This window comes from Centrocercus urophasianus, unplaced genomic scaffold, assembly GCF_019232065.1.
Source record: "Centrocercus urophasianus isolate 14NV4802_14NV808 unplaced genomic scaffold, USGS_Curo_1.0 seq_15, whole genome shotgun sequence".
Taxonomy (NCBI): Eukaryota; Metazoa; Chordata; class Aves; order Galliformes; family Phasianidae; genus Centrocercus; species Centrocercus urophasianus.
In genome coordinates this window covers 38,313,690-38,326,972 of record NW_024884697.1, presented here as the reverse complement: position 1 = coordinate 38,326,972, position 13,283 = coordinate 38,313,690, and the positions used below count along the sequence as shown (strand labels likewise).

At 34.8% G+C, this 13,283-nt stretch overlaps 1 protein-coding gene across 6 annotated transcripts in view; it reads left to right on the top strand.

The window, feature by feature from the left end:
• Positions 1-13,283, top strand: part of PPFIA2 (PTPRF interacting protein alpha 2) — a 284,143-nt gene that overhangs the window by 244,027 nt on the left and 26,833 nt on the right. For all 6 annotated transcript variants that reach the window (XM_042815464.1, XM_042815463.1, XM_042815462.1 and 3 more), the window contains 5 exons: positions 350-587; positions 1,629-1,658; positions 2,554-2,684; positions 3,169-3,323; positions 6,021-6,114. In XM_042815464.1, the coding sequence (XP_042671398.1) occupies positions 350-587; positions 1,629-1,658; positions 2,554-2,684; positions 3,169-3,323; positions 6,021-6,114 (648 nt within the window). The remainder of the gene's footprint in view (positions 1-349; positions 588-1,628; positions 1,659-2,553; positions 2,685-3,168; positions 3,324-6,020; positions 6,115-13,283) is intronic.

Genomic DNA, 13,283 nt, shown 5'->3' with positions numbered 1-13,283 from the left:
ATAGGAGAAAGGATTTTATAATTCTGGTGATTAAAAATACCTAAAACATTATTATTTTGGAGTTGATCTGTGAAACTCATATTTGCTTTCTTTTTGTTTTGAAAAGAAATATTTTTTTACATTCAGTTTTGGTGCATGCAGAGACAAAGGTGGAAATTGCAATGAGAAATTAAAAATACAGTTACCAATGGGCATAAGTAACCTCCGCATAAGTATTTATTTTGTGCCAGTGTGTGTCTGTGTGCAAAATGATAAGTACCAAGGAAAAAAATTTTGCTTTCAAAATCTACAAATACTTTCAGAGTATTAATGTTGTCCTAAATCCAGCCATGTCCTTCAATTTTATAAGGTTAATCCAAGAAGAAAAAGAGTCAACAGAACTGCGTGCTGAAGAGATAGAGAACAGAGTGGCTAGCGTGAGTCTGGAAGGCTTAAATCTAGCCAGAGTCCATCAAGGTACATCCATTACTGGCTCAGTGACAGCATCATCACTTGCAAGCTCTTCCCCTCCCAGTGGACACTCAACTCCTAAACTCACCCCTCGCAGTCCTGCCAGGGAGATGGATAGAATGGGGGTTATGACGCTGGTAAGAGACTCTGTGATGCTAATTTGGGGTGTGATATTTCTAGCATCATCTTTTACTGTATGCATGGCTCATCTCTGGTATCCAGATGTAGCTGTGCTAAAGCTCAGATGGATATGTCTGTGAGTTTCAGCCAAATTCTTAATGTATCAGGAGCCACAGAAGTAGTGCCCCACAGCCTCACTTCACTCACCCTCTCTAGCACATACTTTGATCTTTTCAAGATACTCCCCCTGAGTTGCTTTAGCAGAAGTTGAATGTGAAATATCTCCTTATCCTTCCTGGCTGGGGACAGACACGATATACTATCAGACATCCTCTGAGAACACTGAGTTGGAAAGAGTTATGTAGAAGTCTCATCTCTAGAGCCCAAGTTACCAAATGGTACTGTAGGGGTTAGCTGGAGGAGCAGTATCCCTGGAGTTTCTGCAGGCCAGGTTGACACAGTGAATACATTCTGCAATATCTTCAGCTCTGAATGAGTGGAGAAAAAAAAAAAAAAAAAAAAAAGGAAAAAAAGAGTTAAACATGGCACATTCTAGCAACTGCCTACTGCCAAATAATATTGAAGTACAAGAGATGGATGAATTTGTATTCACTGACTCAGTAAGACACGGTAAGAGGAGAGAAATGACCCTTTTTCAGATGTGCTATTTCCTGATGATATTTTATGTTTATACTTGGTGAAACACTGATTTGTTTGCAATATTTCATAGAACTACAAATATATCTGTCTTAGGGGACATGCTTACTGAAAGATTTTATATGAAAAAAATTTTATAAAGTGCTGTCATAAATTTGGAATGTCCTATTCTATTCTAAGTTTATAAAAATGAAGGGAATTGTACCATTAGAAAAAGTAACTGCTTTCAGAAACAGCATATTTGTGAAGCATTGTACCACCATGTTTACTTTTATGTTCAATATATGGGTAGTATTAAATTTTGGATGTCAGAAGAAAGAGTGCGTGGCATTGTTATGCTCAGATAAGATATATTAATCATTCTTTTTTGTTGTTGTTGCTTCTTTTGTTACCGATTTAAGCCAAGCGATCTAAGGAAACATCGGAGAAAGGTAAGACTCTAGCTTTTTTTTAAGTCAGGAAAGTGCATTCAGCATATTCCTCTGCTGTTTAAATCACTAGGTTCCTTCCCACCCATTTCACCCCCTTCACTCCTTGTTTCCCAGTCCCCAAACATAATAATTCTAAATTTACCTAAAGAGGCTTGCAGTAGTCCCTACTATTCCAAGAATCAAGGCTCACAAGTGATACTTTGGAGTAGCCTCCCCAGCACACACTTAAAAGAAACACAGTGAAAAACAAGAAAACAAGAAAAACAAGTGGGCATGAGAATTACCTTCAGATGTATTTTGGCCATTTTTAGGAGAAATCAGTCAGACTGCTTGAAATCTTTGGAGCGGTATGAAGTTATTTGCAGAATTGTCACTGAATGTGGGCTTTATCTTTACAAGAGTAGAGACAATCTTCAATTTAAATTATTATACGTTGTGACAAAACCTTTTCTTCCATGCTTGTTTTCAAGTACTCTGACCAATCTGTTATCATGCTCCAGAGGGATTGATCTTGTTTATGTCTGTATTTACCTTCCACCTTACCTGAGAATTTTGTTTCATGAATAATCCTGTTTAATGCAAAAAAAATTGCTCATGAATAAAGTTATTTTCATGCTTAGACCTTTACTGGATCAACCTGTTTGTCATAAAAGAAATGAATTTCTTCTGCAAATATAGTCTTTGTTCTTTCATATATATATACTGTAAGCTACCATGTTTAGTCAATCTTGGTTTTTTTTCCCAATAGTCTTTTTAAGAAATAAGAAGCCTTCTTATTATTTTTTTAAACCTCCTTTAAATCCATAAATGCTTCAGTTCAACTGGCAAATTTCTGAAGCATATGCTGAAAAGCTGATGAAAAGCTGTTCAGGTCTAAATGGTGTATCTCCCCCAGATTGCAGTAGTCGAAGAAGATGGACGTGAAGATAAAGCCACGATCAAATGTGAAACTTCTCCCCCTCCAACACCCAGAGCTATCAGAATGACTCATACCCTTCCTTCTTCATACCACAATGATGCCAGAAGGTAAGATTTCCATAACGTGAGTCAGAACTGAACTTTTGTGTGCTATAAAATGGCCTGATTTCCTCATATTTCTTGTTGGCAATTGTTTCCCCTGCCATAAAGAATAAACTTTTACCTTGGTCTCCTTTGTGAAGATGAAAGTATTTGTCAGTACTAAAATTGACAAATTCTGTTTTAAGATATAGTTTTGATCCCTACCAGAAGTACTAGAAGTAGGGATCCTGCATTTCCTAGAAAGACAAATATCAGGCTGATTCCTGTATTTATATCAATTGTTCTTAGCAAACAAACATTATTATTTATTTCTGGCCCTGTATTGCTTTACATAATGCTAAATCAATTAAGGAGCAAGATGGGATTAATTGTTTCAGTTGTGGGAAGTTTATTACTAACTTATAACAAATTCATTTATTTGCACAGCTGCAAGAAGAAAGTGAAAAATGTTAATATGTTATCTGTTCTATGTCTTTATTGTCATTTATAGTAGTTTACCTGCTTCATTGGAGCCAGAAAGTATTGGTCTTGGCAGTGTCAGTAGCAGTCAGGACTCCCTGCACAAAGCTCCAAAGAAGAAAGGAATCAAGTCCTCGATAGGACGCTTGTTTGGTAAAAAAGAGAAGGCTCGACTTGGACAGCTCAGTAAGGAATTAGTGGTACCAAGCCGTGGTCACCACTTCGCAATCATTTTTCCTTTTTTAATACGTTCTTCTCCGCTTTCCAGTTTGCTTATTTTTTTTCCATTTACTCAGATGGAACCTTGTCATTAGAGACTCCGTTGCTATCAGAAATTATATGTCAGGAGTTTGCTGTGACTTTAACACATAAATGAAAGAAGACTTCTAACACAAATTACAAGTCATTCTCTTCACTGAACCTAGTGCTTCAATACTCTATTAAATTACAGTAAAAATGCTAACAGTGTGTTCTCAAATAATCAAAATAAAAAAGAGGTAAGAGAGTACTAAGTATAATCCCACTCTAAGGGGTATATCGACTATAAAAGGTCCTTGCAAGAAAGTGCATTTGCCTTTCTTGTTGCAGCACACCAGTAGATGTCTACTAGTACCTGTCACTGATGTCCTCACCATACTCTTGCAGTTAGCTATGCTGCCTATGGCAGTGCTTTCCTTGTATTTCTTTTCACCTTCTCCAAGATCTTTGTCTAATTCATGCCTGGGAACACTTTTCTTCTGAAATGTTCCACAGGACGTGTCCATACCATATGCAAAAAAAAAAAAAAAGAAACATCAAAACAGTCATGGCATAATTTTATTTAACTAGCTACAGGGAGCAAAAGCAATGGAAAGTGAAGCCTTTAGCACAGTCTCATAGTCTGCATACCCAAACAGGTAATTACATACCCATGTCAACACAAACATAAATTTGGTATAGATGTGTCCATAAAATTTCCTAGACATGAAGATGTCTGAGCACGGTTTTGTGAAACAGTGATTTTTTACTGCCGTGGTGTCCACGTAACACCTGTAAAAAAAATTTAAAGGTCTGCAGTGGTTGTAAATGGTGGAGTAATACATAGGCCCAAATTAAAAACAAAAACAAAAAACACCCACAAAACCCACCACCACCAATAACAAAACATCTTCATTCTTATTAATATATATTATCATCACCACTAACGAAACCGTCACTGAAATACTACAGCATAAAGTTAGGTAATATTGGGATCAAAGTATCAGAGTAAAATCAAAGGATTAATTGTTCTCTATTTACAACCCAACTTTTCTCCTCTTTCTCTTGTGTTCTTGTAAAGAAAACCAGCTAATTTCTAATCTTAATTTAAATTCCTTTCTTTTTTCCTTAGTGTGGGAAGAATAAAATTAATTTATTCAATCATCTTCACAGCTTATTTCAGAATCCCATTAATTAGATCTCCCAAATACTCCTGCATGTCACCATCTGCCTGATTTTGTAACTTTAGACTGTGGCTAAATTAATTCTTAATTCACATTTACATGCCATAAAAACAATTGTATTGATACTGATGGATTAGGTATAATAATCTATGATTTCACAGTAATTTGGGAATACAGAGGACAAAGATGTAATAAATTCGTTGGTCTTCCCTCCAATTATTTTCAGTATGAACAGAAACAAAATAACACCTTGAAAGATTGTCTAAGGAGCAATGTAATCTGGCAATAGATTAATTTCATAATAATAAACAAAATGATTAATAAGACATATGTATAATTGGCCAAGCCTATTTATAATTCCCAACACTAGCTCATGAAATTATATTAGCTATTAATGAAGATTTGCAATTATATGAAATTTTTGTGTCATCTATTCTTTAGCTTAAAAGCAAAGTTATTCACATTAAAGAAGCAACACCGGATCCTCCAGTTTTATCACTAGGTTTTTCAAATCCAAGCTATCACTCAACATATTACCTTGCTCAACATTACCTTCAAAACTTAGTTTCCCACTGCTAAACTCCTATTTTTTTCATAATTATTTTCATAATATGCTATCTTTACCATCTCTGTTAAACCATCTGTGTCATTGTTCAAAGGCAAATTTCATGCCTTAGGGTATCTTTCTTAGCATCAAGATTCCATGTTACTAATTTCTTCCAGACGTCTTTTATTTACTGAAGAAGGAGAAAGGAACGTTACAGAGGATGGGAGTGTCTTATTTCATTTTCTTAATTTGTTTGATTTTAACTTGATCCAATCTTCTCTCTTTTGGGGAATAGCACTCTAGACATTCACGTGTTCTTCCCATTTTATGTTTTAAATATTCTAGTCCTTAAGGCAAATAAGGGGAAATTTAGCCCCATCCCAGCAAGGTGGTCTGTATGATATATTCAACTGGTTAGGAACATTTATCACGGCCATCTACATGCCTGAGGTACAGACAAGCACAATGACCCCATCCACTGCAATGTGCCATAGGTCATTCACGGGCCCATATGTGTTTGTTGTGTGATAAAATCTGCTATGCTGAGAATACTTTGCAGTCTGGGATAATCTGTCATTGTTTCATCAGCACATTTCCCCATTAAGATTAATAAATAGTGATGGCATTGCTCAATTACGGCCATGAGGCTGAGCCTTGAGGAGGCTGAGAAAAACAGGCAAAAGAGATCAGGGTGCCTTTCTCAAACATTTCTGCTGAACACAAGGAGGAGGAAACAATTTTTCTTTCTACTTCTTTTCGTGTACTAAAAATAAACACCTGCCAGAAGCAGTTCTCCACTACTCCAGATGCCATAGATGACTTTGAAGGAGGATGGAATAGGGATTGAAGAGTTGAGGGAGGCACTGGGAAAGAGCTATGGGAAAATATGTATTTCTTTTCCCTCTTTCAACACAGGAGGTTATATTGAAACAGAAGCGGCAGCACAAGAGTCTCTGGGATTAGGCAAACTTGGAACCCAAGCAGAAAAAGACCGAAGGCTAAAGAAGAAGTGAGTACCATGTTCATGTCACTTTTATTGTCTCGTGCTTGAATCAAATGTCAATTTTTGTGTTGATTTTATGCAGATGTGTACCAAGAGGCATCACCATCTACTATGGCAGTTTTTGACTTACTGTGTTTTTTTCTACAGTAAATGTTTTTAATGCTGCGTATGAAATATAGGAAAAATAGGAAAAAATAGTTTTCAATTGCACTACATTGTTTCATTTGTAAAACATTAAGAGACGCTTTCTATTTCCCATTGTAATTACTTTTGAGCCTTTTGGTAACAGTAGTTCTGAAAAAAATAGGAAGGCAGTGAAAAAAAACATTATAGTGACTTACTACATGATTTTTTCTGGACAGAGAAAAATTGTTCACATTATCCATTGAACAAGCATTGAACATTGAAGTCAAAGGCGCCCCACAAGCCCTAGCAGCTTCAAATTCTTTTTTTTCCTGTCAGCAAATGGCAGCCTCGCTGGTTGTTCGCCTAAATCATGTAATCATTTAACTGTCTCTGGTTCACCTGCTTGTAACACCAGTACATTGGTTGATGGCAGCTGCCAGGAACTAAGGAGAACTATTAAAATAAAGCCTTAAACACAAAAGATACATCTTGGCAGCATCACAGTTCCAGTGTAATTAGAGGGTGTCTGAGAAAAAAAAAGATTATATTTAGGTTGAAAATTCATTTAGTAAACAGGTTTATGTTTCATCCATAATTACTAATTTAGTGCTATTATTTGGATTCTGAAAGCCTGATTTTTAAAACGTGGTGTTTTCTGGTCTCTTTCAGTCTTTTAATGCTCCTTTGCAGTTTCAAGATAAGTTACAATCCAAGGATGTAACTTATTTTTCATTTATTGTTTAAACTTAAATGTAGAATATTTTTAACAACTACTTTTGTATCAAGTTTGTTTAAAAGCACATATCTGTGTGACATACAAATCTAAGTGTTCAGTTTAAATCAGCCTCAGTTTAGCAATTAAAGAGCATTCATTGTGCTAGCTGGCAGAGAAGAGTCATTTTCAATTCAACTGAGATACTCAGAATATTCATAGGGGTTTTTTTGGTTGTAAATATATTATCAATCACTATTTATTAAGAAATATATGGAAGTATAGGGTATATTACTACACCTCTTTATTAAATTTTAGAAAGCATTCCAATGACTATTCAGCAGTCTATTGTTTTTTTTGCAACCCCTATTTATATTCAAGCTCTGGAGAATGAAGATAGCACAAAAAGAAAGGGACAAATGTGTTCATTTTGAAAGGACAAATGTCTTCACTTTGTCATATGTTATAGTTATTTAAACTGCTTAAGACAGCCTAACACTTGACACATACTTGACAGTACTTCATACATGATAGTGCCTACCAAGTTTTTGGTCTAGAAAATGTAGGTGTTTAAATAACCAGTTATTAGACTTCTGTCTAATCTCACATAACGAGACTTCCCCATGCCATCTTCTTTTCAAGTCTTTCCTTTTGTTTTTCCTTTTATCTGTCTTCTGTCCTTGGCTCTTTATGGATTAAGTGTAAACAAAATATTCTCTGCTGGAAGGAAAGGAATCTTTCCTTTGTGATCATCACTTGGCTGTCACAGATCATCTGGTCTGAATTGTATACTGTAGTATATGCTATTTACCGGTGTCATTAAGATTTTTTTTTTTCACCACTTTAGGTTTATCCATATTCATAGCTTTTCACTTCACTATGACTACTTATAAGATTCCTCTTAATTTACTATCACAGAAATGTTAACATTATATAACAGCTGTAGAAGTACTTTAGTATGGGGAAAATGTAATATTTGTGTGAGAGAGATATGTGGGATTCTGCTGAATTGTAATTGCCACTGAGTGCTAATTATCAACAGGGTAGAAGGGAACAAACATTTCATAGTAAAGAATGTATTTGCATGTCTTACCTTGGAAAGTATTCGGTTGAGTCTCTCCAAAAAGTCAACTGAATGACAAGTTTGTCTCAGTAGGTCAGATTCAATTTTGCCAATACTTAATGATGCATAACTACCCTTGGAAGTAGCTTTCAATTACATACAACAGCTGTAATATTACTGATTTGGGTAATGCAAATGAGAAAGTAACATTAAAGATGATGCTTATATATACGATGTCTTTGTAAAAATAAGAGAAGGGTAAGAACAATTTTCAGTCTTACGATAGCAGTAAGATTTAAATTTGAGTGTTTGATTCCTTCTTACTGCTAAACAGACTCTACAAATTCCAGAGGCTGAAACAGAAATAGCAGAGCACCTTGTCTTTAAGAATTTCTTTGGCTAATTTAGATTAAGATATAGAGTCCTAAAGGAATCAGGCCTACCAGAAGAATAGTTAAAAGTAAGGAAGTTTTTCATCATACTTATTTACAGATCTGGAAGACCTTTACTCATGCTGGCTTTGTTACTTAGGAAACAAATTCAGTGGTCCAAGAGCGTTTTCTAGGAAACAGGAATAATACCTCAGTGTTGAACTTGTATTTCTCCCTTACACACAGAACTCGTGTGAAATGGTTTTCATTTGTGTTAGCAGCTCAATCAACTTGTCTTTCACTTCAGTGGTGGAACCCATAGATGCAGGAAAGTAGGATTCTGCCCTTGATGTGAAACCAAAGTTAGGACTCATCACTGCAACTAGAACACCTCAAAGGACTTAGTAGCTTCATAAAGCTCATGTAAGGTTTAATTTACCAGATTTTGAATTTAGGTTTGAGTTAATGAGTTAAAAATTAATAGATGCAGTTCCTGTTAAAATGTATTTATTTTGTTTGAAATAACCTCCTAAGTGAAAAAATGCCTTAAAATGCTAAACGTGTAATTTTGCATTTCTGAATGTATTCAACTCTATCATTAATTCAGTAAGTATGTCCCCTTATTTAAGGATGAAGATGCATGTTGTTTCACTCCATAATCTGCTGCAGCCTGTAGGTGCTAATGGCCCCCAGGTATCCTGATGACCTGCTCCTGGAACAGCAAGCACATGCACTGACCCTGCACTGGCTTCATGGAGTTACAAACACTGTAGTGTGTTACTGCTATTTTAGCAGGATTCGTATGCATCACTTAGATTCTTGATTAACACATTTCACTTGAGAGAGTTTCCTGAGATGGTATGATATCTCCAGAAACCAAACCCTCTCCAGTAATAATGGTGTAATTAACCTAAATTTTAAAGTTTTCTTGTTTCTTCCTTAGAAGATGTTATTAAGATGTTACATTTCTTTCAGTTTCAATTGACTACTTCATTAAAATGTAATCATCGGTTTGCTTCAGTGATATGCTAAATTTAAAGACGTCAAACAAAAATCTCTTTTGAATCAACATTTGCATATTGCAGTAAATGTATCCGTAACAAGTTTTTCTTCCTAAAGCATCAAGGACAAACTAAGGAAGCTGTATAGATTTTTTTTTTTTAAATATAACCTCATCATATTCCTCAAGTAATCTGAGAAGAAGAGGTTAGGGTGCTTCAGTCATCCATAAAAGTTTACTCTCAGACCTGAAATACATGATAGGTCTGGCTATTACTAAATTTTGTATGTCTTAGGTAGCACAGCAGTTTGAATGGGTTCTGCTTTGCCTTTCAAATTGCAAAGTGCCAGTAGTTCAAATCCTTTTCAAGTGTTTGATTTGATCTGCAACAATATGCAGTGTATCTTCTCATATTTCAAAAACGTATGTGTTATTAGGCATTTATTGCTGGTTTCACATGTACTCCACAGTACAATGTTTCTTAGAAATGAAAAACTAGGAAGCTTGGAAATGAACATTTTAAAATTTAAAACAATAAAACCACCTGACCTGAAAATAAAAGGCATCAGTGCTTAGATACAGGTTTGCCTGGAAATCGTTATATCATCAAATTCAAAACGATTATTATATTTTTGAAAATGTTACTTTTAAGCTTGTACTTATAGCCAACCTGGCTGTCAACATTGAAGGAAGGCTATGTTTATTTCATCCTTTGCAATGGGCCAGCATAAGGCAAGGTTTGAAAGAGATTCAGATGCTACATAGTCCTAGATTGCCAAATAGATTTGACCTTGTGCGTGCTGCTAGAACAGTTAGAAATTTGTCTATGCCATCACTTTCCCATTTATCCTAAATGCTATATATAAATTATGTTCGTGAAGAAAATTTATGTGCAAGTCAGCTAGCTATTAACTGGGTCCTTCTGACAGGATTCTGGCTCAAAAGCAGCCAAATCTCCAAATGTATTTATATAAATGTTAGTGCAACAGTCATTACTTACTTTGTAGCTGCAGTGAATTCACTCACTGTGTCATGACATGACCATGCCATCTGGCCCTGTTAGAATGAATCAAGAGCAAAGCGTTCAACTTTCATTTTTCTACCAGTATTTGTTTGACTGGATAAGAATCTCCCAGTTTTCTTTTTAATTCTTTTATCAGCATAATAACATAAATCCTTTAATTCCACATCTGCAAGACAAGCTTAAGATGTAAGATTTATATCTTCCAAGGAAAGTCAAAAAAAAAAAAAAAGAAAAATTTCCTATGAACCTAATTTGGGGAAATTTATTCCACAGGTACAGGTTGTGTTTGCAAGATGCAAGTTCCTAACTTCCATCAGACTGCGGAAAAGCCTAGATATGCCAGAACACATGCATACATGTATTCATGAACAAACCTCTGTACAATCAAGACCTCAGTAATTCTTATACATACAGTTACTGTGTAAAATAAAATCTGTTGTATGCATGGCCTTCTAATTGACCTGAAAGAGCTGCAATGCAAATAAGTCTCAACTGACTACAGTAATGAACATATCAAGCACCAGTATATTCTGTATTAATAGAAGAGCATCAGTTTCCTTCTAACTAGAATCAGGGCTGATAAATTCTGATAAACTCACTTGATAAACTGGATAAATTCCTAATAATGCTAAGGTCCTCATGATGTTTTTCATTTTTAAATGTTTTCTTTTTAAATGCTGAATACACACGCAATAAAATTGATAAACATATAAAATAAAATAGAATATTGGGGCTTAGATTTGCCTATGGAAAATTGAACCCATCAGTAAGCTACTTGAAAATATGTGAAGGTGGGCCTTTTAATGAAATACAAGTTTGAAATACTGTAGTCATCACTTAGATTCTTTTTAATCCACACAGTGCCACTTTAATTAGGTCTAATATGTGCAATTGAAATTAGAACTTGATATGATGTATTTTTAATACAAGTAATATCTGTCCTCTGCATTATACAAATGGCTGTTTCCAATGACTTTCTTAATTACACACATTTCAAAAAAATGAATCCAATTGAATTAATTAAGGTCTTTTTCCGTGCCATCCATCTAATGTTCCTGAATACTTAATGCTTATTAAATACTATTATGTCCTAAATGTACATGATTTATTTTCCATCGGTAACTCTTAAGGATATATTTAGGTTAATGCCATTTTTTTCCCTATTTTTGCTTACAGCATCTGTAGAAAAATGCAAACTTAGCATTAAATTTCTTTCTTCCCTCCTCATCAACCAGAAATTACCTGATATAGTTGGCTTTCAGATGGCTCTTTAGTACTTTCTCCCTTTCTAGCAAACAATACTATGTTCAGTACCTGTTATTTTCTGTTTTCCCATTCCAGTAGAGGAGGGACTGATTTTCAGCATTCTGATGAAATCATTGATTGTATGCTGTAGCTACCAAGGTTTTGCCATGGCTGGATTGGGTTCTAGTCCTTCAGATATACGTAAATATGATTTTTTTAATTTTTTTTTTGCCAAATATATTTTCACTCCTTGAATGAAAAATTCTTTGCAATAGCCAGTGAAAGCTTTCACAACATTAAAATTGTATCTTTCTATTAAATTAAGTACTGTACTTGGGGAATTCCTTCCTATTGTAGCGTTACAAGCATAGAGGATTGTTAAATCTTACTCTTATTACTGTAAAGATGAAGAAACTGAAACAATGCATTGTGTCTGAAAGAACATCATAAATAATATCTATATTGAACTCATTTTAAAAGGAAACTGAATTTTTAAAATAATATTTTTATGCTTTGTCAAGAGTTTTTTAATCTTTTCTCCATACAACTTATTTCAACTATTTACATTTTCTATTCAAGCAAAATCTGACAAAGCCCAATTCCCTGCCTTATCAACACAGGTGTATCAACTGCAATTTGAGACTTCTTGACAAATATAAACATCTACTTGCAAACATGCAGCTGATCTCCTGCAGATGCAAATATCAGTTCCAATTAACTGTTTAAGGGAAGAATCTACTAAAAACAGCAGCAGAAAAAAAATACCTACATGTCTTTAGTATACATCTGAGGGAAATTGTTATCTTCGTTCAATAAAATGGTAGTGAAGTTGTTGACTTATGAAAAACTGAGTTCAAATTTAAAGATCCATTTCTTTCTCTAGCATTTTATTTTTCTATGGACAATATGCTCAGGAAACAAGAAGATGATCCTTGATCCTCTGATGTAATAGGGAAGACAGTCTGCAGGTCCCTTAACTTACACTAAGGCAGCTGAAAACTTCCAACTGACTGAAGCTGCCAACAAATTGATCACATTCTGATTAATCTTTTTTATTACTCTCTATCCATATCCAAAGGAGTATTCAGAGGAAGATGTAGGATACAGTTTGATAGACTTTGGAAGGTCCAAAATGAAAGGCAAAAGAGTTCAAGTCAGCCAGTACTTCTTTCTCAGTAGAAAATAAAGATGATGGAATTTTGCCCTCAAAATCATGAGGATGCATATTCAATCTTAATGGTCCCTCCAACACACCTGGTAATTGCTTGACTAGTTTTCTAGTCCTTTATTTATATTCCATACCTTCACTGTCCTCCCATTTCTTAATTTTCCTTTCTTAAACTATCTTTGTATGACTTTGTCATTTGTTTTCATTTACTTTTCTGTCTTGTATTTTTTCTTCTCTCTCACAGCTGTTCTGCTTCTCACACACAAACACAGAAACAAAATTCAAGATCTTGGAACCAGCTCGCTGCTAAACTTACTGAAATGAATACAACATCTTTGTAATTAATCAGAGCACAGGCATTTCACTTCAAAGTTTTCTTCTATAGCTGTACCTACCAAACCCTTTTATATCTCTGTAAATCAAGAGTTAATAGAAATATAATTTAATTCTGAGATATCTGGATTTC